Source organism: Crocodylus siamensis, chromosome 2 (genome assembly GCF_052110815.1).
Source record: "Crocodylus siamensis isolate JL-2025a chromosome 2, ASM5211081v1, whole genome shotgun sequence".
Taxonomy (NCBI): Eukaryota; Metazoa; Chordata; order Crocodylia; family Crocodylidae; genus Crocodylus; species Crocodylus siamensis.
In genome coordinates this window covers 100,766,449-100,789,624 of record NC_143396.1, presented here as the reverse complement: position 1 = coordinate 100,789,624, position 23,176 = coordinate 100,766,449, and the positions used below count along the sequence as shown (strand labels likewise).

The window sequence follows — 23,176 nt, the reverse complement described above, 5'->3', positions numbered from 1 at the left end:
GCCTTGGCAGGAAAAAATACTGGGGTCAAACGACCCCAGCAGGATGATTGTCTAGCCTCCTCTTAAAGACCCCCAGGGTAGGAGCCAGCACCACTTCGCTTAGAAGTTGGTTTCAGATCCTAGCCGCCCTGGCCGTGAAGTAGCGCCTCCTGATGTCTAGTCTGAATCTACCCTCTGCCAGCTTGTACCGTTATTCCTGGTCACTCCTGGTAGTGCTCAGGGGAACTAGGATTCCCCCAATGCCTGCTGGTTCCCCCTGACTAGTTTCTAAACGGCCACTAGATCCCCCCTCAGCCTTCTCTTGTGGAGGCTGAACAGGTTCAGGTCCTGTAGCTTCTCCTCGTAGGGCTTGCCCTGCTGCCCCAATCATGTGGGTGGCCCGCCTCTGGACCCTCTCCATGTTGTCCACATTCCTTATGAAGTGTGGTACCCAGAACTGGACGGAGTACTCCAACTGCAGCCTGACCAGTGTTGCATAGAAGGGGAGGATCACCTCCTTGGATCTGCTTGAGATGCATCTGTAGATGCATGACAAGGTCCGGTTGGCCTTCCTGACTGCATCCCCACACTGCCTGCCCATATTCATCTTGGCATCAATAGTGATACCAAGATCCTTTTCTGCCTCTGTGCTGATGAGAAGGGAGTTCCCCAGCCTGTAGGTATGGTGCTGGTTCTTCCTCCCCAGGTGCATAACCTTGCACTTGTCAGTATTGAAACCCATCCTGTTCTTATCCACCCACCTCTGTAACCTGTCTAGGTCTGATTGCAGCCTATTCCTTCCATCTAGTGTGCCCACATTCCCCCACATCTTAGTGTCACCAGCAAATATGAACAGGGTGCTTTTATTTTATTCATCAGCAGAGTGTTGGATTATATTTTAGGGGAGCTATAGAATTTTAACTAATAGCTAAAACAGTCCAGAAAGGGTTTTGGCACCTTGTTGCTGCAGTAGGGGTCACAGCCCTGAGCTAGGTTCCTAGGCTTTCTGTGCCTAGCTCCCTGATCAGGTCCTGCAATTAAGATGGATGGAGGAATGCCTATACTGCAGCACTGGACAGAGCTTACATGTTCTGCACTGGCAAGAAGCTGAAGTAGACAAGGAGCTTTCCTGCTGATTTCTAGAGATGTTATGTATCTTTGGGCATAGGAAACAACTAAGCATGGCTTTGTAGAGTGAATTTTCTCAACTTTGGGGCTCAAGTCCATGTCCTTTAACAAAACAGATGTAGTGGACACCTCTACACAAGACACTACTTCATAGTGGCTACTACTCATTTATTTAGTAATTCTATAATCAAGTACAAAATAAATGCACAGTAACCAGGAGTTACTGCACAGGAGCACCAGCAAATGCCTTTTAAGTGATGCTACTGTGCAGTAACATATTAGCACTGTTGATGCTATAATGCACTATTGCGTAGTATTATTTGGTTACTGCACAGTTAGTGTCTCATGCAGATGTGTTCAGTCACTATCAAATTTCCATCCAGACAAGGAAATAAGACCATGACTCCAAGTAGGGAGAAAAAAAAAGCAACAACTAATCCTAGCCAATTGTGAGAGCAGGTAAAGAGATATGCCTTAAAGGCTAGAGGTTAAACAAGACTCTTTGTAAAGTGCTCCATTTACAAACACCCTGTAAGAGCCACTATTGTGAATAAAGCTCCCACCACATTAAGGGACTGATCAGCACAAGGCAGAAAATTTAAAATCTCACTTTATTATATATGCATTGACAAAGTATAAGTAAAGTTTTTACAAAAGACTGAATCCACCTCTTGAAAATGGCATTCAAGGTGTCTATAAGCAGATATTTTAGCCTGCTTGGAGAATGATGAAATATGTTTCCTACCTCGCAGAAGCAATTCATGAAAAGCAAATGTTAAGGTTACCTAAATGCAAGTGTTTTTCTTGCTGTGGTATGATTTCAGAGAGAAAAGATTAAAAAGGGTGTAAAATGGAGATGCTCCCAAAATATTTTTAAAAAATTCAACATGATCTAATATTTGAATATTCAAAGCTAGCACCAGTGAACTGAAACTGCAACACAAATTCTGCTGTAAGCCAGAGTAAAAGCAAACATAAAAGCAGGGGGAGAGGTGCTCCTTCTTCCTAGAAAAGATGAGGTATAGTAATAGAGCAAGATTTGAGTCAGTCCACAAATCTGCAGATCTTCTTTAACTGTATGTTGCTTGACAGTAGCATTGATCTTTCCTAAGCTTTGGGCATTCAGTAGTTCCTTGTTTAAAAAGAAGAGTGTGCATAAAATTATTTAAGTCCTTAGAAAACATAGCAAAGAACAAAAAAGTTCTCCAGTTTTGGTGTGCTTGCATTAAAATACTCAGTAATTTTTCAAGCAAGTCTGATATATGGGGGAGGTTTGGATGTTTCTTCTTCTGTATCCAAATTTTGGTCTGGAAACTGAATTGGAGAATTCAAAATTCTGTCCTCATGACCTATATGAGAACGAAAAGAGGTTGTTAAACATACTGTGGCTTCTTGGGACAAATGCTGAGTTCCTTTGTATTAACAACTGATTTAACCACTGAGAATCTGGCCTGTAACACACTTACAGTAGTAGGTATCCAACTATGACCAAAGTGCATCATTCCAAGTATATAAAAGGAAAGGTGGAGCTACTTACCTTGTAGAGTGCAAACCAGTTCCACAGTCTGCGGCTGGTCCTCTGTTGGTTGCAACCATTCCTACAAATGAAATGCATTAACTTTCCATTGAATTCCTTTTATTTGTGCTCCAGCAGTTTTTTCTTGAAAATTAATTTTGAATTGCATATAAGCTTAGAATGACGAGGGGGCAACTTCTGTTACCAAAATAAAACTCCCAAAGGGAAGCTTAATTTGATACGTGGAAAAACTTCTCAGCAGTCTACACCAAATAATGATATTAGCATCTTCAGTATACATGTCAAGAATGACTTGACTATACCACTGCTTGACATAGTAGTTAAACAAGGTCCTCAAGCTGCAGCAGGGGAAATTTAGGCTCGGGATTAGGAGAAATCTTCTAAGGGAGTAGTCAGGCAGTGGAACAGGCTATCTAGAGAAGCTGTAGATTCAACTTTCAAAAGCAGGCTAGACAGACACTTGGTCTGGATGGTTTAGTCAGGGACGATACTGCCTTGAGCAGGGGCCTGGACTAGATGACCTTTGTTAAGTCCCTTCCAGCCCTGTTTTCCTATGATCCTACGGAAGTGGAATCAGAGCATTTAGAGGTCTTGTAATATGAGCATATTCTGAAGTAAATCTGCTCTGGAAGTCACTGTGCTAGTAAAATCAATTTCAAAACTTTCATGTTGTAAAAGGAAGAAAATTTTCATGAGAAAAGTTTTCCCCCCACTGTGCTGCATCTCAAACCAATCTACTTTAATGAGGTCCTAAAGTAAAAAAAAAAAAAAAAAAAAAAAATGCAGCAGTTTGGAGTAGGGGATAGATAGAAGGGGAGGAAGAAGAACTACCTCTTTTGCAAAAGGAAAAGGATTGTGACCCTGGACAGTTAGAATTAGCGCTGGTAGGATGTGGTGGGGCAATGAAAAAACCGAAAAAACAGCCAGAGGTCAGGTAAAGCCATCTGAAACATGACAATGACTTGGAAATCCTCTTCCCAAAGTGGTACAAAGTAGTTCAAGAAATCTGTCTGCACTCACGTACCATTCCAGTTGTACTGTCATAGCATGAACAATGTGGAAGACTTCGGCAGCCCATGTAAGCAATAGTTAGCACAACAACCACACTGCCGAGAGATGCAATTAACATCACTATGTTGGCACCTTTGACAACTTTATCAAGAACAAACTTCTGCAACAGAAACAAAGGCAGCAGATGAATAAACAATGAAGGCAATTTCTCAAAACTTGGCTTTGAGAGCAAGACAGAACTTTTCCATCATAAGTATATGCTACAACAGTGCTAGCTGAAGAAACTTCTCATTTACTACTGTTATAGTCCCCAATTTTACTTGCCACATTTGCTCTTACTTTCTTTTTGCTATCCTTTCAAAAAGCAAACATTTTCCTGTCATAGTTGTTCTTATTGTGCAGTTTGCGATTAAGACTGTTTAAGCACCTTCTCTCAAAACTAACAACATCCACCAACATTAGCTTTGGAAATAATTTTACTTTGGCTCTTACAAGTAGATACTGAATGACCATTCATCTTGATACCATCTTTGCATAGTATAACATACTGTATCCAAGCAGCTTGACATTAAAAAGTTGGCTTTAGCCTGACACGCATATGACTGCATTTTTTCATAACACATTCATCCCAGCAGCACTGTTACTGGAACCAGGTAAATTTGATTCTGACCTTCAGAAAGAAGTAATAGGCAGCCAACGTTGTATGAAATGGACAGATATTTACCCATTTCAGGAAAATGTGGTGTATCTAAAATTCAGCATCTACATTTCAGCTGTCTTGATAGGTCAGGGATTCTGAAAACTTACAACTACAAGAATTATATTTTTTTCACTTATGTGTGCCTCTTCCACCATGATGTCAAAATATTTAATAAAGAGCAAATATTAAATTTACAAATCTGCAAACTGAGACGCAAAGCAGTGAAGGGATTTGTCTTACATACATGGCAAAATTTAGTGGAATTCAAACTTAGTCTTCTGTTTGACCCCTAGATGCCATGATACTTAGCAAAGTGCTGAGTTTTGTTCATATGAGAGTTCAGTTTTGAATTATTTGTAAAAACTTAAACTAAGAGTCCTACTTTTCTCTTCATAACGGCATACTGATCTTGGGACACAATACTGTTTCACAGCACAAACAGAATCAGTTGAATCTAGAGCCCCTACTATTATTATCCTTCTGGGGCAGCATCTATTTCATTAAGCCACCCTCCATTTAGCTTGCTCTTTTCCTTGTGGCTGCCTAGTAGACCAGCTTCAAGAGGGGAAGCAAATGCCTGGATGAAATAGATAAACAGTAGTGGGCTAGCTTCTGCCCCTTTCAGCCCTAGAATCAAGGCCCATTCCTTTCCAGAGCAAAAGCCATCTCACTCTAACACAGTCCTCTGGCTTGTTCTTCTCCTGGCTGTAGTGACAGAAGTTATAATTTGAAGAGAAGCTCCCTAATAAGAAATTGAAGAAGCTGGAAATTGGAAGATGGTCCCCAAGATGGGGAGTAGCTAGTTAGTCAGAGACACGCAATGGATTTGCAGAGGTTGCCTACTCCTTCACAATTAAAAGTTCATTGTTTAATTCCTCCAATTCATGCATGATGTTGTTTGCTGAACCTGATGATCACTAGCTATCCAACGGGCCATGCTCAAGAGAAGGCTAAAGAGTGCTCTGGGTAATGCTGAACTGGTATCTTGGTGGTCAGAATATTTCTGTGGGAAGCAGCACCCAGAGGGTCAAACCCCTTCTGGGTAAAGGGTGCCTACAACTTGGGCCTCCTGCTCCCTTACCCCCAGACAAGTGCCACAAACACTAGGGAATCAGGATGAAGAGTGTGAGGTGCCTCCTCCTTGCCCCTCTTTCCTTGCCAAATAGTCATATTTTTTCCGTGACCCAGGAGGGTCTAGTACTTACCCAGGCATCTCTGCAGCTAGAGAAAAACCTAACATGCATGCTTAGAAAGCAAACACAGGGCAAATAGAGCCACATGGAGCCAAACTGCAATTGCTAACAGCAGTTATGTAGCTAGGGCAGTGTCACTTAGGTGTGCAAAAGATTTATCCCCAGGCATACACCCTAATTTCCTGACTGCTTTTACAAGACACTTGTGATCTACAAGGCGACACCTCAGGCCCTTACCACTGGATGTTTACGTCATGGGACAGAACCCAAACTCCTATAATATTTTGATTGGCAGCATCCTAGCCATTTTAAACTGATGTCACCCAAGAAGCCTATTCAGTATTGTAGGAACTGCTGGGCCAGAACAAGCCAGCAGTACATCTAGTCCTCTCATCAACTTTGACAGTGACCAGTGCCACAATTTTTAGAGCAGCAGATTGCTTTTTTGAATTCAGCCTTAATAATCGATCTGATTTTAGAATTCTTAGGAGCTGAGGCCTGGATTGCATTCATACAAAGGAGGGAGGGAGACTAGGAAAAGGCATAGTAACATTGTACCAGGCTGAACCAAAAATTTGGATCCAAGAATCTTGTAATGAAGAATCTATATGCTAAAGCACGACATCTTGGTAGATGCCTCAAGAGCAGCATCACAAGGATGACTTAATTATTCAAAGGTATGACTGTAGTTCATAGATACACCCAAGTCAACCTTTAGCTAGCTTGAGGACTAGCATAGTTGCAACAGTAATAATTAAATGTAGGATATCTGCCCGAGTACTTACCGAGGATCCTAGTTGTGTCAAAGCCTGCACCGAACCCCATGCTGCTGTAACTACACTGTATTCAGTATCCAAGATGGCCAGTTTAAGGTTAGCTCAGACATCCAAAGTTTTATCCACTTTCTAGAATATTTGAAGGTCCAAGACAACACAGTGTCCCAGAAGTTGATGGTGCAGGGAGTTTGTGTTTTGATGGTTTGGTTGCAACATACAAAACTGACACTTACCGTATGAACAATATGAATTGGTACATGATTCAAATCGTCTTCTTCTTCACCGTAGTTTAATGTTAGGGAAGCATAAATTATTACAATGAGGGTGGTGAAACAAGAAAATATGGAGGCAATTAGCATTGCATTCACCTGAGAAAGGGGAAAAACAAAACAAAACTGGTGAGTGTGGAGAGAGGAATTAAAGGACCTCTTTGTCCTATAATGTGGGTCAATACGTTCTGACTTTGTTGCAAAAGGCACATGATAATACCCTTGTGAAATAAGCATGGCAGATGCACAATAGAGCAATACTAAACAGGAGAGACAGGCAAAAAAAGGCTGACAATGGAAATGTATCTGCAATCAATGCAGCAGAGTCTTAAGCTTTATAATTATAGGGGGGTAATGAAGAGCAATAGGAAAAAGCAGCAGCAGGAGGCCATAGTCTAATTCAGCTAAAGTCTATTAAACAACCATTTACATAACATCCATTGTCTAATCCCAATTCCCCAAACCTTAGGTTCATCAGTTAGAACAATTAGATGAAGTAAAAGTCAAAGTTCTTCTGGTGATTCACTTTATTAATAAACAGAACCTTTTGGAGTATACTTGGTCAGAAAGAACTGGCTAAGCAGCCATCTGGTTATACATGCAATCACCGTTACTGTTTTACCATAACCACTACAACTTTGTTCAGTGAACTAGAGAACAATGGGAACATCTTTACATTAAAAAGCAAACACTTGAATTTAAAATCCAATCAATTGTGGAATAACTGATCCACAAGAAATCATCAGTTAACACTGCCAGATTCCCAGTTTGTTGAAGAATTTAGCACTATTACACAGAAAAAAACTCAGGGAGCAAGGCTCTTGCTGCAGGATTGAGAACTAGCATATGGAAAAGTCAGAACACTGCCAACTTAGTACTGTTTACAAAAAAAGTATTTAGGCACCCCTTTAAAGAAATGTAAAAGCTTACAAGAATTGGATTCTTTCTCTGGGAAGAAAATAAAGCTAGAATTCCAGGAACACCCATGACCTGCAGATCAGAAGGAAAAAGAAACTGCAATTAAAAAAACAGCATGTGAAAGAGACTATGTTACTATGTTGCGAATGACAATTTTCTTAAAGCAGAAATATTCCATAAAGGAGTCACCGAAGTGTGATTATAAGCAAAGGCAAGGTTATTTAAGTTCATGCATGGTTCCTGCACAGGACTTGGGCATGCTTCTCCATTGAATGAATGAGAATAGGACTCTGGAGAAGGCTTGCATTTTAGGTCACAATAATTGATGGGCTTCAAACATGGTTTTCTGTGCAGCTGCTGGAGTTCCAAGCAGGGCATCTGCCACTTCTTTAGAAAGTGAAGAGTATTCTGCTATTGAACATAAGTGCCAAGCTAGCAGCTATTCCAGGCTTGCTTTATAATTTGAGGAGAAATGTCACATTTCAGTGGTGTTACACTTGCTTAACACTTGCTTTCCATTAGCCAAAATGGAACTGGCAATTAATATTGCAAGGAATTGAGTGTCATCTGCTTTTGATTGTTGAGAACTCTTTAGGTGGTGCACATTTATACACTGTGCAGTAGTTTAAATGATTTCAACCTCTGTACATCAGTAAACAGCACTGTGGAAAGACTACACAATTCTACATCACCATTATTTTGGGACTCTCCCTTTAATATGGTAAATCCTCAACCAATCCAGCTGAAGTATTTCATACGTGTTCCTGTCAGAGAGCTCACAGGTGACAGCAGGTGGAAGGGAGGGCATATGAAGAGTTGGGGAAAATGTGTGGAGGGGTTGTTTGAATGCATTCTGCCACAACCATGCATAGGGGCAGATCCAGGGGGAGGGGTGCAGTTGCATCCCATTTTGATTCCTGCTCCACCCCAAGTTTAAAACTAATTGTAAAGCAGCAGCATTTCTATCCAGGCAGCAGTGACAGATCCAATTGACATTATAATCATTATAATCTACCCGTTTCTTTTTATATTCTTCCTTCCACAGGTATTAGTGACCCTCCTTTGTAATGGTCTTGATGTTCTACTAAATCAAGCTAGCCTCTCCTCTGCAATACTGCTGTCTCTGAGCTGGCTCCTGGTAATGTAATTCCTATTTCATGGCCCTGCAGACTGTTTTTAATTCTAGCAAAAAAATCAACTCAGACATGGAACTACACTTTCTGTGAAGCATTGGATGCACTGTCAAGATGCTCAGGAAGGCTAGATTTTGTGTTATGAATCTGAACGAGAGAGATGCCCATTTAATTTGAATGACTGCAGAACTACTGAAACAACATCTTTGTATTTTTTTGGCCTTTGTGTGTTTTTTTTATATATAATATACGATATAAAAAATTAATGCTCATTCCCATACATTTGTGTGCGTTTTTGCTCCAATTCAAAACCAAATAATACAGCCCTAGGCCCCCAGCTTAGTAGTAAAACTTCTAGTGTCTTTTTAATTGGAGATACGTGTGTTGCATTATATGTGATGATGCACCACACCATCTGCTCCCCACTTTCAAAATCCTGCATCTTCCCTTGGCTACGCATCTTAGTCTTCACCCAAAGTGTGGTTTGTTAAGCTGAACTCAGCAAGACCACCCATTCCAAGATGTTCTGCTTCTGGCTATTTTCATTATTTAAATCTAGATTTTGCCAACCCAAAGCAAGTATTTACATTAGACCATAATACCTACTGTGCCCCTCAGTGCATCTGCAATGCCAGCTCCTAAAGCTATGGCCTGGATGGAGTGGGCTTTAACAGACTTACATTCTGGTCATCAGGTGATTTAATGTCAATTATAGACAAGGTGACAAAATTATTATCCAATAAAGCTGTGATTTCTGAATCTATAGTCTTTTATATCCAGCCAGTGCAAGAACTAGCCCCCAGGCCTTCCCCTTTCTAGTTACATATGTGACCCTGAGTCACAATAACTTGCACTGAAGAACGGGATCAATAACTGTGCCTTAAACCATGCAGACAGACTGCAACTGCAGGCACAGGCACTCACCCCTGCATGAATCTCCTGCCTTGGATGACATGTGGGAGCCAGGCTGTTCTTGTAATCCCACTGGAAGGCTGCAGCCCATAGAGACACCATTAGGTGCAGTCTCCAACTTGAAGGAGCAAAGAGCCAACCTGCCTCCCACCCTGCTTCTAGGTTGTACTGCTTTACCTGGTGTCCAGGAGATCAGGCAAGCAGTGATATATAGCGTTGCAGGAGTGTCTGGGACAAGGAAAAAGGCAAGAGTTTTTGCCAGTCAGGTGTACAGTAAATGTGACAAATCCTAGACTTCTGGGCTGAATCCAATCTCTAATTAGGGCAGGCAAAGTGTGGTACCCAAACCAGACTGGGCCCGCAGCGGACTTTATTGCCCACTAGCCCCTGCCACGTTGTTGTGGCCGGTTTCCACCTAGACCCCAGTAGCAGCAGTGCCATGGCAGTGCAGGGCCAGGGTTTTTATGGAGACCAACCCCAGCAGCACTGGCAAGGTGCACAGCTGGGTGGGGAACTGCTCTGGGGCCAAGGCTGGGATCTTGCAGCAGTGACAGCATAGCAAAACTGCAACCTGCCACCCACACATCCTGGATCTGGTAGGGGGAAAAAGGGGTACCTGGGTCATGTGGGCAGCGGATCACAGCTCTGCCCCAGCTCCAGGCTGTGCTGTCACCGCTGCAAGATCCCAGCTCCCTGCCCAGCAGTACTCCCTGCCAGTGCTGCTGGGGCTGGTCTCCATGGAAAACTTGGTCCCGCGCTAGGCTTTCCATGGAAATTGGCCATGGCGATATAAGCAGAGCTGCTGGGAAATGGAGTCGGCAAGATCCAGTGGCCAGATCCACCATTTTACCCACTCTTGCTCTATCTATCAGAGATCAGGATGAGCCCCGATTAAGAGAGAAACACAGGTTATTTCACTGCCTTCCTCTGAAGCATCCAGTAGTGGCCGATGTTGGCAACAGACACCAGATTGGATGGACATAAGCACTGATGCAGTAGATCACACCCTATATTAGTAATTCCAAGACTGGCCTTGAAGCTTTACCATACCCAACAATATATTAACCAAGCTTTCAGTGAGCTGCTAACAGTTGTTCTGCAGGTAGGTCCTTGTTCATTTTATGAAGAGAAGGAAACTGAACAGAGCAAAGACAATTCCAGCATAAAAGGAACTTCAAGTCAACTGCTGGGCAGTTTGGGCAGAGTTTATGAACAGGGTGGGGAGGTGATATGCAAACTTTTAAAGGAACTCAAACTTTCTACTTTTTATTATTATGTAGGCATTGGTGGAACAAAACTATTCCCACACAAAGCTTGCCTTATTATTTGTATTAGTACTGCAATCATGTGCTAGTCTTTATAAAGGTAAAGGTTTTATACAATTTAAGTTTTATGAAACTCTTACCTTGTCAAGTTTTACAAAGCTTCAGTAATAAATGTGGTAAAAGTTCAACTCCTCAAATTAAGGTTATATTTACACTCACAGGCTGGTAAACAGTGAAATAAAGACCTCAAATGCCCCAAGCCAGATGGCCTCAGATGCCATAGCATCTGTAATGTACAGAATGTACATTTCGGGGGTTCAAGATAAGGGTAACAGTTAAATTTTTGGATTACCCTGCTAATCTGTTGAAAATTGTGTGCCCATCCCAGAAGTCTAGCTGATTTGAGTTTTAGCCACACTGAAGACAACAGCTTTGCCATTCAGTAAGGCCAGGATTTCACCATTAGAGTATAATCTTTATTTTAAAGTTTCACACAAGCAACAATATGTAGTCAGAGAGATTTTATGTTGGAGACCCTGTTTTTCTGAACCAGTAGGCCATTTAACAGGCCAAAGACCAATCACTATACAGCAATGACCCTGAATCATTTTATGCCACAAAATGACCCATTAGCCCTTCATTCTATGTATACTGGAAGCCTTATGTGTTCAGGCTGCTCTGACCACCTACAAAGCCTTGATGTGTTTAAATTTTCATTCCTAATCTGCAATTAAAACTGTGCTGCCCCTATTAATAATGAGAGAAACAAGAAGTGGTGGTATACTAATTTTAAGTTGAAACTTAAGCTATGTAAAAATGTGGGCATTACATTTTACCTACCCTCCCTCTCAAGCTTAGTATTTCTAGCTTTACAGATCTTTCTTTTGGTTGCAACCTGAAATTGAGAGTGAGGATAATGTGACATGTAATTCTATACATCAACCAGTGCCTGGTGAAAAAGGCTATATTAGTGTTTCATCTTGTTCTGCTTCCCCCATCTGATACCCTTTCCCGCTCCCTGCCCTCTCTCAGTATTGGTCTATTGTCCTGCTTGCAAAGCACATACTAGATTCCAAGATGTATGATGGAGGAAAAGCCAAGAGGCTTTTCCTCCTAAGGGAACCAACATCCGAACTATAGTTCTCCACATGATAGAAGCAAACAGAAAAGATTTTCCAACTTTACCACTCCAGCCCATATGGGTGCTCTGGTTGTACTCAGCGACGATTCTGTCCTGAAAGTGCCGTCTATTAATCCATTGACAACACACACTGTACTGCAGGCTATTTGGAAGAGACCCAGAATGACCATGCTCTTTTGGTTAAAGATGAAATATCTGTAGCGGTCCATTAGGTAATCCACATGTGAACCTACACACACATAGAGAGTTCAGGAAGAAGCCCAAGGATCCTTCAGAAAGTCAGCCTAACAGATTTTCCTAAACAAAAGAAAGAAGGTGCAAGAGGATTAGCACTTCAGCAGGCATCATCTGACAAATTGTTGACATACCTTACCATTAATAGTATAGAAGATCTGCTGTAGTACTGCAGCTTTGCTTGAGTATATGAAATGATCTTTTGTGGACAGCAGAAATGAAGATGGGGGAAGAAAGTGTGTGGGTGGGGGGGGGAAAGCACTTATTTTTGAGAACTGCCTTATACATAATACAATCTGATCTTAAATGTAAATGTTATGGTTCTTCCTGATATTGAGTTACCTATGGAGGCAGTTCTCACTTTTAAAATCTGTTGCCAATCTTTTACTGTTTAGAATGATCAGTAGACAGGAGTACATGTACAATCTAGTTTGTTCAGAGGCCAGACTGCATTCCCTTTCAGTGATTACTAGAAGGAGCAATGGTTACATTGCACTACTTAAAACAAACTGCTAGCAATACCGTATTTACCCAAATACAAGATAAAATTCCCTCCCCCAGTTGGCAAGGGGAAAAAAAGCCCCTTGCCTTACATTCACACGCAAGGAAATCTAACTAAATTAAACTGTTAAACTGCTGCCAAAAACATCACACGCACAGCAGTAGAAACCAACTATGAAGTTGACTGAATACAATTGACACTAAGCATAACTATAATACACATGGCCCATATGGAGCAAACATCCTGACAGAGAGACAGAGGCGACTATGTACGTGTGTGGGGGGGGGGGGAGTTGTCCCTTAAAAAACCCCCAAGAACTCCTAATAATGGCATTTGCTCCCCCACAAGGGAACAGACACCAGGCCTGCAGGTATTGCAATACCAGGCTGGCACCAGGAGGGCCAGAGCCAGCCCTGACACCCTCCCTTGGTGGCAAAGATGTTTGATCTTAGCCAAAAGGCTGAGATGCTGATGAAAGCCTTTTTAAAAAAAAAAAAAATTATTGTTATTGTTACAAAGCAACTAAAAGAATCAACATTAATACAAAACTTGACAACCTCCCCTACAACAATATCTTGTTCTTCTTGCACCCCTTTTCACTATTAACCTCTCACAAACCACCCTCAACCCAGGAGGAAGCAACAACTTTCACTCCATTCCTTTGTCCTTTTCGAGGAAACACTGTCGTTCTTTCTTCCATCTCTTCTCTGCCTTCTCCCATCTCATCTACATCTTGATCCACATAGTATTTCAATTCATATATCGCCAACTCCAAACATTCTCTTCTGGTGAAAACCAGTCCCTTGACCAACAGTAGTTCTTACCTTCCATATTGTTACTGTGACACAAAATACCATGGTTATCAGTCTCCCTCTCTCTAGTCCTTTGGGCATTAACCCATACAATACCATTTAATATATTAAGTCACAGTTTATATTGATCGGCCTCAAAAAATGACTCAACCCTTCCCATCCCTCTTACACAAAGCGGAAGTCCCAAAATATATATAATCCAGATTCTTCAGCCCTACATACCTCTTAGGCATGCTGCCAATTTTACCAAACCCCATTTATACTGAATGCCCCTCACAGGAAGAATATTCCATATCGTCATCCATATGATATCCCTATGCTCTCCTTTCACTCTATTATCTGTCACTTCTTTCCACACATTTGCCATCCGTCTTTCCATGAGACCCCCAATTATTGTTAGTTTATGTTTCTTTCTTATAATATTAAATTACCTTCTTATGGTCTTTCAAGCATTCTAATCCCACTCCCTCAAGTTTATTTACCCTTATGAAACTCTTCATCTTTGCATAGCAGGTGGGTGGCTGACAATCTCCTCATACATGTCCCATCTTCTTAATGTTCTTCCTGCCAGGTAATTGCAGAAACATGCAGTCTTCTGCACCCCTCCATTGTCTCTTTACAGAACATACTTATAAAGTAACTATACACAAAGCTTTCTGAATCTGGCATTCCCCAGCCTGTTAATTCCGTGGCTTTGTATAGCTTCATTTATAGCTCCATTCTGGCAACTTTTCTCTTTTACTTCCCCTCCCCCACCAAAACGCATATCTGCCTTTGTACCTTCCTTATCCATTGCCATGATGGTGGATACACCACTTCCATGTAAAGGATAATTGGCAAGGGTACCACAGCCACAGCCACTTTACCCTTGAAAGATAACTTTCTACCACGCCACAATCCTAAGACCTGTCTCACTCTTCTATCTTCTCCCACACCTTTGTTCCTTTCCCTTTAGTGTCCATTAGGATTCCCAAAATCTTGATTATACCCTCTACCACCCAAAGCCTGAAACTCTGTAAATTCTCCCAATTCCCCACACCCATCAATGTACTTTTTATCTTATTTAAATTTTGCCACTGCCACTTCACCATAGTTTTCAGTATGCTTCAATACCCTCTTGATTCATACATTGTCCTGAGCCACTCTGTTCGCATCATTCACGTATAATGTCCATCTAACTTCTCTTCCTGGTATCTTCGCTTATCAGCTTATCATCATGGATTCTCTGCACCAATGGCTTCACACACCGCACACACAAAAAATACAGGGGGGCAGCAGGCATCTCTGTCTTACCCCGGTCTCTGTGGGGAAGGCTTTGTTCAAGCAACCACTCACCAGTACTCAACTTCCTGCTTTACTGTATAGTACTTTGACCCATCCGATCACCTTCTCTGGAAACTTCATCCTCTGCAATACTTCAAACATGAAATCATGTTCAACCCCATCACAAGCTTTTTCCAAGTCTAGTTTTATTATTACTATATTTATTTATTTTCTGCTCTTGCACATCCAATATGACATCCCTCATTAACAATGGGGTCTAGGATATACTCTTCTCAGAACAAACGTGCTGTTTCTTCACATCCGCTATGCAGTCACGCATTCTTTTGGCCAACAGTTTTGCGATCAATTTGTAGTGTACATTGAAAATGGTTATTGGCCTCCAGTTGCCTAAAATGTCTCCCTTTCCCTTCTTGAATATCAATGTCACCACACCTTTTGCAAAATCCTCCCCTATCTCCCTACCCTCCATTGTTTCCCTGTATGCCTCTATTATATCTTTCAGCCAGTGTGCATATATTACAAATCTTTAACACTTTCTTTTCAAATTCCACCATCATCTATTGCAGTCCTCCTTCCACAATTACTTGCATTCGTCACATTTCTGCTTCCTCACCCTTGAGCAAAATTGACTCCGGCTACTTTGTTTACGCATGACCCTGCCCATGATGATGGTTCACATCTCCACCCCTTTACAAAATGCTTGTACTCCCTCTCCCATGGAATTCCACACTCTTGAGGACATAGGTCTGCTTTAACCCCACTTAATATCAGCATAATATTATCCCACCTTCTCCTTGATAACACGCTTCTGACTTTTCCAGATGCAATACACAAAGTCACACTTGTCCATTTACATTTCATGCGTCTACCACTTCACGAGTCCTCTACACTCCTGCTTGATGCTGTTGGCTCTAATCCTCCTTTTCTTTGCATCCCCATAGTCTTTACCAGTTGTTTTATCACTTCAACATTTAAGAAAGACTCCCCTTCCCCCTACCTTTCTGCTCCCTGCCCACCTTCATTAGTTCCAGACCACATTAACGCTGATAAGCTTTACATCAACCTATCTCCTTCCCCCAACTCCACTTCTCTGTCCACCTTCTTCTTTCTAAGCTTCATAGCATGCAATTCCTTTCTTTTCCCAATTTGGCAGTTTTCTTTTTCCTGCTCTATCCTCACGCCTTCCTGTATTGTTCTCTCCTCTGTCTCAAAGTTACTTGTTCCACTTATCTTTCCTTCTTTTCCCTCCTCTGTCACCAGCTGCACCACTTCAACTATGAAATTTCACTCTTCCTCACTGGCTCTTCCTTCTTGTGGGGTCTCCTCCACTATCATGCGTTCTGACCCAATGTCTTCTTCCCCATTTTCCCTTGCCCGTCTCTGCTGCTTCTCTGTAGATCTGCCCACACTTGCTATGGAGTTTAGGCTGTCCAAAATACATTATAGGCCCCCAGTGTGGCCCTACTTGGATTACTGGCACTGGTGGCAAGTGCATTATCCTGCTAGGACTCCTATCATCTGTCCTCGTTACTACTTGAGCTTTCCATGGACCTGTCTATATACCATATTTATTGCGTACTTCTCCACATACATAACTTTTGGTATATAATTCTCCATTTTTCTCTCTCCATCTCAGGTATATTCAAATAATCATTGTCTTTTCTCCTCCAATAAAACCTATCCCTATAAGTTTTTCTCTCTTACCCATCACTACATACATCTTCCAAAAATCCTCATAAGCTTCTCGCTCCAGTATAAAATTTTCCAAGACTTCCAGTCAAGAAAGTTGGCCAAGCTATTCAGATGTTCCACTTTAACATTCAAAACGTCAAACTATATTTTTTCCATAAATTTGCATCTATTCTTCATCCGATTTCTTCCCTTGTTACTATTGCCCTTGTTCTCAGACATATATTACCAGCCATTCCATCTCTTGCTTCCTCCCATTTTTCTCTTTGCAGGTCTAGCTTATTCCTCCCTCCAGTCTTCCTCTTCCCATCAAATCACCATTTCATTCCCCATTTCTCCCTCCTGACCTTCTCTTCCCTTCTCTTGTTCTTCCCGATTGGATTTTTCCCTCATTGTTTCCTTCAGTAAAGCCTTCAAAAACACTGATTCCACCACACCTTTCTTCCTTACTTTCCTCATCTTTGTTTCCACTCTCAGATTCATTTCTCATCTCTTGGTCTGCTTTTCCTTCTATAACTGCTACACTTCGCTCCAGAACTGCCACCAATACTGTTCTGGGTCCCAAGAACTCCTCTTCCTCCTCCATCCCAGTGCTCCATCACTATCCCCCTCGCACTTCTGGCATTGATCAAGGCAGTAAAACTGGGCTGCTGCCCTGCCACTACACTTGATTTTAGCCAAGGAACAGCCAAGAAACTATGCTGTTCATGGGAATCTACCAAAAGGACACGTTTGTGCAGTCCCTTAATAAGACACGTGGTAGGGCTTATTAAGTGCGGTCTCCCAGATGGCCAACTGTTTTTCATGCCATGGTGAGCCACAACATTGCATACATTTCAAATTCCTCTTCCCTTCCACAGCTGAGCCGTGCCTTTCTTTCCTATTTGCAGTCATTGCTGTTTCTTTACCAGCCTTCAATGCCTGGCAACCACTGAGTCACAGGGATCCAAACAGTTAATCCAGAATCCCTCTGTTCCCCCTTTTCTCAGCCTGATGCAAGTGATCAGTCTGGCCCCACCCTCCATGAAATGAAGCTGGACCAAGTTGTCTTGGGTTGAGTGGTCCCATGCATATAAATTTTTGGAACATCCCAAGACTCATGATGAGAAAATCCAGCTCCAGTCATGAGTGGGGGAGGGGGCGGGGGGGGGATGCATATGGATCCTTTTATGTGGGGGAATGGGGGGAGGTATGTGGAAAACATGCATGGACTGAGCAGTGATGTCATTATGGCTTGAAATACACCACTACCCCATGGGTGTATTTCATCATTTCAACTCTGGTAGGGCCCAGAGGTAGAGGTGGTTAGCTGTGTTAGTCTGAAGTTAGGCAGAAGGCAGGGCAGGGTGGCATCTTACAGACCAGTGATTCTCAACAAGGTGTTACATCACCCTAAGGTGCTCTGAGATCCTTTCAAGGCTGCCACACAATGATAGCACTGTTAGGTTTATAAACATGGCTCAAAAAATAATCCAGAATCTTCAAATAGAAATCCATAGTTGTAGTCTTTCTGAATGGTCTTTCAACAATAAATTGCTCTACTATTTTTCTGTAGTTAAAAAGAGACTGAAAATGAAGATCTGGCATTTTCTAAGAGGTGCCATGATAGTAGGTCTTTCCCAATATCCTCAGCCTTGGTGAGAACCACTGAGCTTTCATAGGCTATAGCCTACTTCAGAAAGGCATGATTCAGAAGTAGGCTTGAAAGTTCATGCCTTCTAAACTAGTTAGTCTATAAAAGGGGGTTATAGACCCAGCTAACTACCTCTATCTTCAATCACCTCACCCTGCTCTCAGCCTCATATTTAAAGAAGGCTTAGCATTTCTTAGAAGTGCACAACCAACCTTAACAGTGTAGTGCAGGATGCTCTGCACCATCTCTTAGACACTACCACTATACTCAGAAAACAAAACAAAAACTGCAAACCTTGAACTCTGGCCTCACTGTGCATTTTCATAGAGTGCCTCAGGAATCTCCTTCCTACTGCTTCACAATTATGCAGACTACCCTCCATCATCCAACAATCTCTGCTATTCCTTAGGCCAAGTCCACACCACAAAGTTTTGCCAGCTTAGGTACGCCTGTTATAAAAACGTCACTCCTCTAACCGGCACAGCTGTGCTGCCAAACCCATCCTTATTGTATGTAAACACAATTTATACTGCAAACATTCTTTGTGCTGATATTGCCCCTGTTGTTTGGGAGACACTGCTTTAACTACATGGGTTGACCAAAGCTGCATATCCACCAAGGGGTTTTACCAATAAAGCCATCATGCTCAAACCATTTTAAATGCAGACCAACCTTCATGGAAATTAATATTAGGAAGAGCAAAGTATTTTTACCTGTATTAGCTTGCAATTCTGTAGCTTGGTACAGCTCTTCTTGTTTCTAATTATCAGGCAGCTCTCCCCTGAAAACTGCAAAATGCACCTGGGGAGTATAGAAAACAGGGCTGGAAAGGACCTTGAAATGTCACCAGCTCAATTCTCCTGTTTAAGCCAGGATATAACCTATGTAGCTCTTCAAAAACAGCCTCTTTAAGTAATTTATTCCAGTGTGTAACTGTCCTTACTTTTAAAAGGTCTTTCCTAATATCCAACGTAAACCTCTTACATGTCCTAGCCCCAGTCAACCTGGAGGACTATTTATTAAACTTCCTATATGCAACAAACTTATACATATGTGAACACTTGTCAAGTTGCCTCCCAATCTTTCTAAATTTAAAATACCTACTTCTTTCAGTCTTTCCTTTATTTTCTAGACCCTTTTTTTGGTTTTGTTCTTGTCCAGACTCTCCACAGTTGCTTCATATATTTCTTAAAGTTCTGTGCCCAAAAATTGAACACTCTAGCTGAAGCTTTATCAATGCAGTGTCAAGTAGAAGGATTATTTCTCATCTCTTAATTTGTAATACTCTTGTTAATATATCCAAATGTGATTTTTATTTTGTTTGCAGCAGAATGACACTCTTGATTCATGTTCTGTTTGCAATCTACAGTAACTTGTAGATCCATTTATGTGGCGCTGCTGACTAACCAGTCAGTCATTCTCCATCTTGTATTTCTGCAGTGAGTATTCCTACCCAAACGTAGTACTTTGTACACGCCCTTATTGAATTTCATCCTATTTATTTCAGGCTGTTTCTACAATTTGGCATTTTCAATTTTAATCCTGTCCTCTAAAACAAAAACACTTCCTCCCATTTGCAAATTTAGTAAGCGTAAGTTATTCCCTCCTCCAAGCTGCTTCTAAGACCGTTGAATAATAATCCTAGTTTAGAAACTCTGAACTAAAGACATGTACTTCCAAACCAGGAAATAAACCTGGATTTAATACAATCCTTCATTCTCACGCACACACAAACTGCTGTAATGAAACCTACCATAAGGACACTCACCAACAGCAATCCCCTCTCTGCAGCAGTCACTTTAAAGCTGTCAAGAAGATGTCCACCAGACCACAGTTTGACCTAGAGAATCCAACACAAACAGGCGACTTACTGCTTGGCTGCCAAGAATCAGAGCACTGTGCCAGCCTTCAGAGGTGAAAATGAAACCAGGTGCTGTGTACTTTGGTTTTTTTTTTTTTTTTATCAGCCACCTCAGCAACACAGAATTAAATTTTAGATACTAATGAGTTGTTAAGATAAGTGAGGACTTTTATTTTTCGTAAACCAAGTATTTTTCCTTAAGAAAAAGGAATTAGTGATTGGTGCATGTTATCTTCCAGGCCTAGACGCACAGAATTAAGCACATTACCTCTATACCCCCAGTGCCTCCCAGCCTAAGCATACAATCTTGGATAGTACAAACTATCATTGTTTCAAACTTGTTTACTCTTTTGTGTAAAGGGGTGTTAGTCATGACATGGGATTCCCCTTTCAACAGGATGTTAAAAAGGCATTCATATTAAACAACTAACAAGAGCAGTTATTCCATAATTACCTTGCTGTAGTTCCTGGCGTTTGCATGCACTGTTTTTAAAACAGCAATGACTACTTAGCTTCAAAGAACACTCTATTTTCAACATGCCAGTAGGTCTGCAAAAGAAGCTCTTTTAATCAAGCATTAATGATGCCAGGTTGCTTTACCTTACCCATATGAGTCTTTCCCTCCCTCCTGAAGAAGGCTGGATTTAGAAAACATCAGAGTTAACAAAAAAACAATGGAATTAAAGTGTTCACGATCTTTTAACACCCCTCACAGTGCCAACATCCTTTCTTGGCAGGGTCTGAATTATGGCTGAGCTTGGTGGGGGCTGAATCCCCCCAAAAGAGCATAGACAAGAGCCCCCCCCCCCATTTGAAAAAAAATAAAAATCAAATGGGGGGGGGTCACTTAGGTGGCCTTGTTAATCAATGAATTGGTTTAACTTAGTGTTAAACCCCCCAAGAGTCAAAGTGCAATTCAGACTCTGCTCCTTGGTACGCTGTTTCAACTAGGTGAAGCCCAGCACCTAGGACTAGCTCAACTAGGTGTCTCTTGTATTTTCTAGTTCTTCATAGGATTATAGAAAATGAGGGTTGGAAGGGACCTCAGGTGGTCATCTAGGGCGGCCATAATAGAGGACATTCTGGTTTTCTGTTACTCTGTCATCTCCTGAAGAGAAAAATAGAGGACATGAAGGCATTGGGTTTTGTATCAATAGAGGACAGAGGACAATGAGATTGTCCTCTATGATAGCCACCCTAAGGTAATCTAGTATCCAACACCCTGAGCAGCTCCAACTAGATAACCCCAGCCAAGGTTTTGGCTACTCAGGTCTTAAAATCCTGTGAGGATGGAGATCCCACAACCTTTTTGGATAACCTGCTCCAGTGCTTCACTCTCCTCCCCATGAGAGTTTTTCCTCATTGCTTACCTAAGCTTCCCTTGCTGTGACTTGAGATGGTTCCTCCTTGCCTCCTGCCACCAACTGAGAACAGTCTAGCTCTGTCCTCTTTCAAACCCCCTTCAGGTAGTTGAAGGCTGCTATTAAATCCTCTCAGTCTCCTCTTTTCCAGACTAAACAAGTGCAGTTCAGCCTCTCCTCCCAAGTCTTGGGAAGCGCTGCCTACCAGGGGGTGCACCAGCACTCTCAGAGGGTGCAGTGCACCCCTGTGGACCCCCAACATGTCGCCACTGTGTGGAACGTCCTCTACGATGGCCACCCCCTTGCCCTCCTGGACTCTTCACCAGCTTGCCCACATCCCTTCTGGAAGGGGAGCAAAACTGGCCCCAGGCCTCCAGATGCGGCCTCACGGGTGGAAAACAAAGGGGAACCACCGCTTCCCTCCCACCTGCTGGCAACGCCACTCCCAGGGCTCTCGCAGAGGCAAGTTTCTTGCTGCCAGGCAGGGCGACGAGCCCAGCCGCCTCGGCACCCCGCAGCAGCGGGCCCGAGCTCCAGCTGAGGAGCCGCGCAAAGAGCCCCGGGGGCGAGGGGGCGGGCGGAGTCGCCTTGCAGCGCGCGCGGGGGGGAGGGGACGGGACTCACCTGCGCAGGTGGGCGCTTCCTGCTGCTCCTGGCCCCGCCCCGCCGCTTTTAACCCCTGCAGCGCCCGGGGGGGGGGGGTCTCGCTCTCTGCTGTGGGCCCCGTGGGGACTTTGCGGGGGTTGCGGCACCTCCTGGAGCAGGAGTCTCCACCCGGGCCTTGAGGGACTCGGAGCGGGGAGGATGGGGTCAGCCCCCGGGAAGAAAGGCAGGGGTGTCCAGTAAGGCCGAGGCTCTCCCCCTTTTTGTACCCCTTTGTAACCATCCGTGGCCGGTTCCCGCCCAGTTTAAGTAGAAAACAGCCCCGCAGCAGGAACCCCTCACTCCCCAGGCCCCAGTATGTGGGGGCAGCCCCTGGGAGTCTGCTAGGCTGCAAGGGAAAAACCCAAGGTTTGCCACTGTTTTTGCTCTTTGTCAGGAGAATCCTTTTTTAACACTTGTTGATCCATTCCCCACCCTCCCCCCCAAGTTTTGTTCACAGCCCTTGCATTCATTTGTGCAACCCATGGCTTGAGAGAGGCCGAGGCCCTGCTCAGGTCTTCACAAGGGGAAAGCTGCTCTGCTGGTTTTCTGCGGGCGACAAAAACAAAGAGGGGAAATGGAGCGGGTGTTTTCCAAAGGTGCCTACAGCCTGCCGGGGGGGCTTTACCCTCGGGGCTTTGTGTCTATCCAGGGGTCCCCTCTATCCTGCAGTGCCTTGTGTCTATCCTAGGGGGCCTCAAGTCTATCCAGGGGGCCCCTCTGTCCAGCTAAGTCATGAGACTATCCAGGAGGGCCTCAAGTCTGTGCAGGGGTCCTTGAGTCCATGCAGGGAGCCCTCATGTCTAAACAGATTGAGAGCCACTGCTCTAAGGCAAGGCGCTGAGCACGCAGCCAGCACTCACCACCAGGCACCCACAACAGGACACAACTGGGAATCTGCCTCCAGCAGGTGTTGAACAACAGCACCTTTTTTTAAATTCATGTGCATCTATCCCCTCTGTGCCCCCTCCTCCCCCCATTGAATGAGCAGCTCCTGTCACTCTAGGCATCAGCTGGCAAAGCAGGGTTTTGCAGGACCAACACTATTGAAAACTCACCTGAATTTATGCCATCAGCTCCTCCAGGAGAGGCTGGCAGGGGTGGGCTTCTTTGGTTAGGTCAGTGGTTCTCAACCTTTTCAGACTTTCAAGGCAGACCTCTGTAGCTGCCAGATCTTCATTTTCACTCATGCTTTG

General features: G+C 43.1%; 1 protein-coding gene and 1 pseudogene across 10 annotated transcripts; both read right to left on the bottom strand.

The window, feature by feature from the left end:
• Positions 1–1,699: 1,699 nt before the first annotated feature.
• On the bottom strand, positions 1,700–22,138 carry LOC149870570 (uncharacterized). 10 transcript variants are annotated; one of them, XM_090036523.1, is made up of 10 exons: positions 21,963–22,138; positions 20,432–20,526; positions 19,885–19,956; positions 18,830–18,917; positions 12,007–12,259; positions 7,524–7,583; positions 6,558–6,692; positions 3,669–3,815; positions 2,645–2,705; positions 1,700–2,456 (listed from the first exon to the last, which is right to left on the bottom strand). In XM_090036523.1, the coding sequence occupies exons 5-10, from the start codon at positions 12,169–12,171 to the stop codon at positions 2,353–2,355; spliced, it is 672 nt and encodes a 223-aa protein (XP_089892649.1). In that variant the 5' UTR covers positions 12,172–12,259; positions 18,830–18,917; positions 19,885–19,956; positions 20,432–20,526; positions 21,963–22,138; the 3' UTR covers positions 1,700–2,352. The 10 variants fall into 10 exon arrangements, with proteins under 10 accessions (XP_089892649.1, XP_089892647.1, XP_089892648.1 ...); XM_090036521.1 differs by lacking the exon at positions 21,963–22,138 and adding an exon at positions 21,348–21,953; XM_090036522.1 differs by lacking the exon at positions 21,963–22,138 and adding an exon at positions 21,766–21,953.
• Positions 13,048–13,170, bottom strand: LOC149870571 (U2 spliceosomal RNA; annotated as a pseudogene).
• Positions 22,139–23,176: the final 1,038 nt, after the last annotated feature.